The 2,958-nt window shown below is 45.5% G+C and overlaps 1 protein-coding gene across 1 annotated transcript in view; it reads right to left on the minus strand.

Annotated features, from left to right (window-relative positions):
- Positions 1 to 1,207, minus strand: part of SLC9A7 (solute carrier family 9 member A7) — a 100,882-nt gene extending 99,675 nt beyond the window's left edge. Inside the window, exon 1 of the mRNA XM_009281373.2 lies at positions 937 to 1,207. Within this exon, the coding sequence (XP_009279648.1) occupies positions 937 to 1,207 (271 nt within the window). The remainder of the gene's footprint in view (positions 1 to 936) is intronic.
- Positions 1,208 to 2,958: the final 1,751 nt, after the last annotated feature.

Genomic DNA, 2,958 nt, shown 5'->3' on the forward strand with positions numbered 1-2,958 from the left:
CACTACAGGTTCCCTGGATATGCCATATGGCAACTTCTTATATTTGAACAGCCCCTTTGCATGTGTTCACAGTAAAGAGTTTTTATTAAGCTGGATCTGGTGTCACATGCTGATGTGCTTAAGACAGGTCAAGTTTTGTAAGCCTCTCCCCACCTGTCATTTTGAAAGTCATGGTTTAGGCTTGGCTGATGATCAGCCATCAGGGGTTTACAGCCTGCACATAGTCAAGCTTCTAGCTTCATCTGAGCTGTGTTAATAAATTTTTAAATAAAAATTAGTGGCAGCAATAAGACTTTTCTCTATTGACTCCAGAGGTTTTGACACTTTTTCTTAGTACAGGAACATTTACTTTAGTGATTTCCAGAACAGGGAGGGAGCCAGCTCCATCCTGACCTGTTTAGTGCCCTCACCATTGATCCAGGTCCCATAGAAAAGGTGGCAGCACAGTAAGGGGTGGCAGAGTCCCTGCTCCTGACAACGAACACACACTGACTGGAACCAGACCACAATATCACAGAAACAATACTGGTAGTGCTTCAGACAGCTCTTCATTTTGCTGCAGCTTCTGTTCTTCTCAGTTTTCTTTAGGACTTGAAAAAGAAACTTTTTCAAAAAACAAGCCTGCAGGAAGGCTTGTCCTAGGAGATTTCTACTCTGCTTCGGCAGTCTCGAGGGGTTCAGAGAAGCATCAGCAAAGTGTGCCTTCAACTACAGGGCCGTGAGCTCCTGCTCCTCTAGAGCTCCATCCCTGCTACATTCAATCAGAAAAGAGACCTGTTAGACTCATTTAAAAAAAAAACAAAACCAAAAAAACCCAAAAAAGTATTTAGCCTAAGGATTTTACCGGGCAGTCTCAAATCGTGCAAGCGGAGGGGGCGGCGCACTGGATCCCGTGGCTGCCGCCTGTGCGAGCATCAGTCCCCGGTCAGGCTGTACCGGTCAGGCTGTAGGCCAGGGGTGTCCAAAAAAGCCCAGCGGTGTCCGCTGCCGCTTCGCCGCGGGGATGGCACGCTGCGGGCAGCTGACACTGCGCGTCCGGGCAGGTGGCGGCCGTCAGCCTGGCTGTGACGGCCACCGCGGGGATCTCTGATACGGTCCCGTGGGTGCGCGCTTCACCGGAGCGAACCAGCGTAAGGGCGGGCGGCGGGACGGCCGTTTGCGCCTGTGTGAGCTGAGGTCCCCGCACCTGGTGTTTCAGCGGAGGCATAAAGCTTGTGTCCTGCGCCCCGACTGTCAGCAACACTTACTCTTCCTGCTTGGCTGTTCGGGTTGTTGGGCTTTTTTGCTTAGGGTGTGTTTTTTGGGTGGGTGGGTGGTTTTTTGTTTGTTTTTTGTTTTTTTTTATAAAGCTAGAGGAACTAGAACTAGCCAGTCAGTCCCTGAAGTGACAGATGAAGACAGATCCTTTCCGGTGCTGTTTCCTGACCCGTTGAAGGCAATCATGAAGTCTCGAGCAGGAAAGCACTTAAGTGCTGGATTAAATATGTTTCTTCCCACCCTCGTTTCAAGTTTCACTTCCAAAATACATGATGACGTCATAGCCCTGCTAGGTCTCCCCTCCTCCCCAGCCGCCTTTGGGTGGGGGGAAGGAGAAAGTGGGGCAGGCCATAAACTTAATTGATACGGTTTTAACAAACAAAATCCGCAAACCTTTAGGCCATATTTTGGAAGTATAGAAAAGAAAACGCGTGAACTTACTTGAATGCTTAGCTTGCTTGTTTTTTAAACGTGGCCAGGTTCTCTAGGGTGTCCCTTAAGTCTTCCAAGTAGATTAAGACAAGCTCAGATGGAAATGAGCTAGAGAGAGTGCGCGTGGCCTGGAGGAATCGGTTCCTTGAGGATAAAGACGATTGATCTGTGTTGGGCTTGTTGCTTTGACTTGCAGGTGGATATTTGCAGTGCAGCACTGGTGAGAGAAGGGGAGGATAGCAGCCTGTTACTTGTATGGAGACTGTTCTCACAGGGAGAGGGCTGTACTGAAACCGTATTTTAGAGTGGCAGAACAAATCTTAGCTCTGTGCAAAAGTACATTACTAAATGAGCATTTGAAATCATATGGTTTAATCTTAGAGCAAATTCATTAGCTACAGCTCAACTTATATGAGACTTTTTACTCCATCTGCTTATATGGCGCTAACTTCTAAAACTAACAGGAGGAAAGTCAGGATATAGAAACACTTGATTCGGAGAACAGCTAGCGTTGTTGCTAAGGAGATGACTGTTGTTAACGTGCTGGAAGTAGGCTCAAGCTAACAGATGAGGCTATTACAGCACCAACAATCTATCTCTGTGCAGGAAAAAAAAAGCACGTAATATATTGCGTTTACACAACTTCCTCCTTTTCTATAAAAGACTTTTAGAAACTGGAAGAATCGGTGAGTTTGCACTGTGCTACTGAATTGTGGAAGCTGTCAAATGAGCTGCTTAATTTTGTACTGTACAGCTCAAGAATGGCTATTTAATGTTTAAGCCCACTTCTCTTGCTCTTTGCAGCCTTATCTTTCATTGGGCTTTTGGGTGTATGCTTAGTTCATTAAACCGGGAAAGCAGTACTGAGACATCTGGTCTTAGGTAAAGGAATACTGAGCCCTTAGTGCGCTAAACTTGTTGATCTCAGTTTGCATTAAGTGATACTAAGTCAGTGTTACCGTAGTAGCTTTAAGTATCGTCTGATACGTTACCCTGTTGTCTATTGCTTTCTCATTTCTGATGCATCACATATATTACACTTACTCATTTCACAATTTGTGTTTGTACACAAAATTAGATTGAAGTCAGTCAGAAGACTTGTGGCATCAAGACTCCTTTTTGTTCATCAAGTGCATTGAATTGTATTCTGACCAGAAAACCTGAACGCTGTCAACAGATGTGCTAGTGATCTTTTGATGTTCATTTCCTGTTACTTTTACTAATGTGTCGACGCACCGTTTGGGTTGGAGGTGTGTTTCTTATTTTAGG

The sequence above is a fragment of the Aptenodytes forsteri genome, unplaced genomic scaffold, assembly GCF_000699145.1.
Source record: "Aptenodytes forsteri isolate BGI_AS27 unplaced genomic scaffold, ASM69914v1 Scaffold212, whole genome shotgun sequence".
NCBI lineage: Eukaryota > Metazoa > Chordata > Aves > Sphenisciformes > Spheniscidae > Aptenodytes > Aptenodytes forsteri.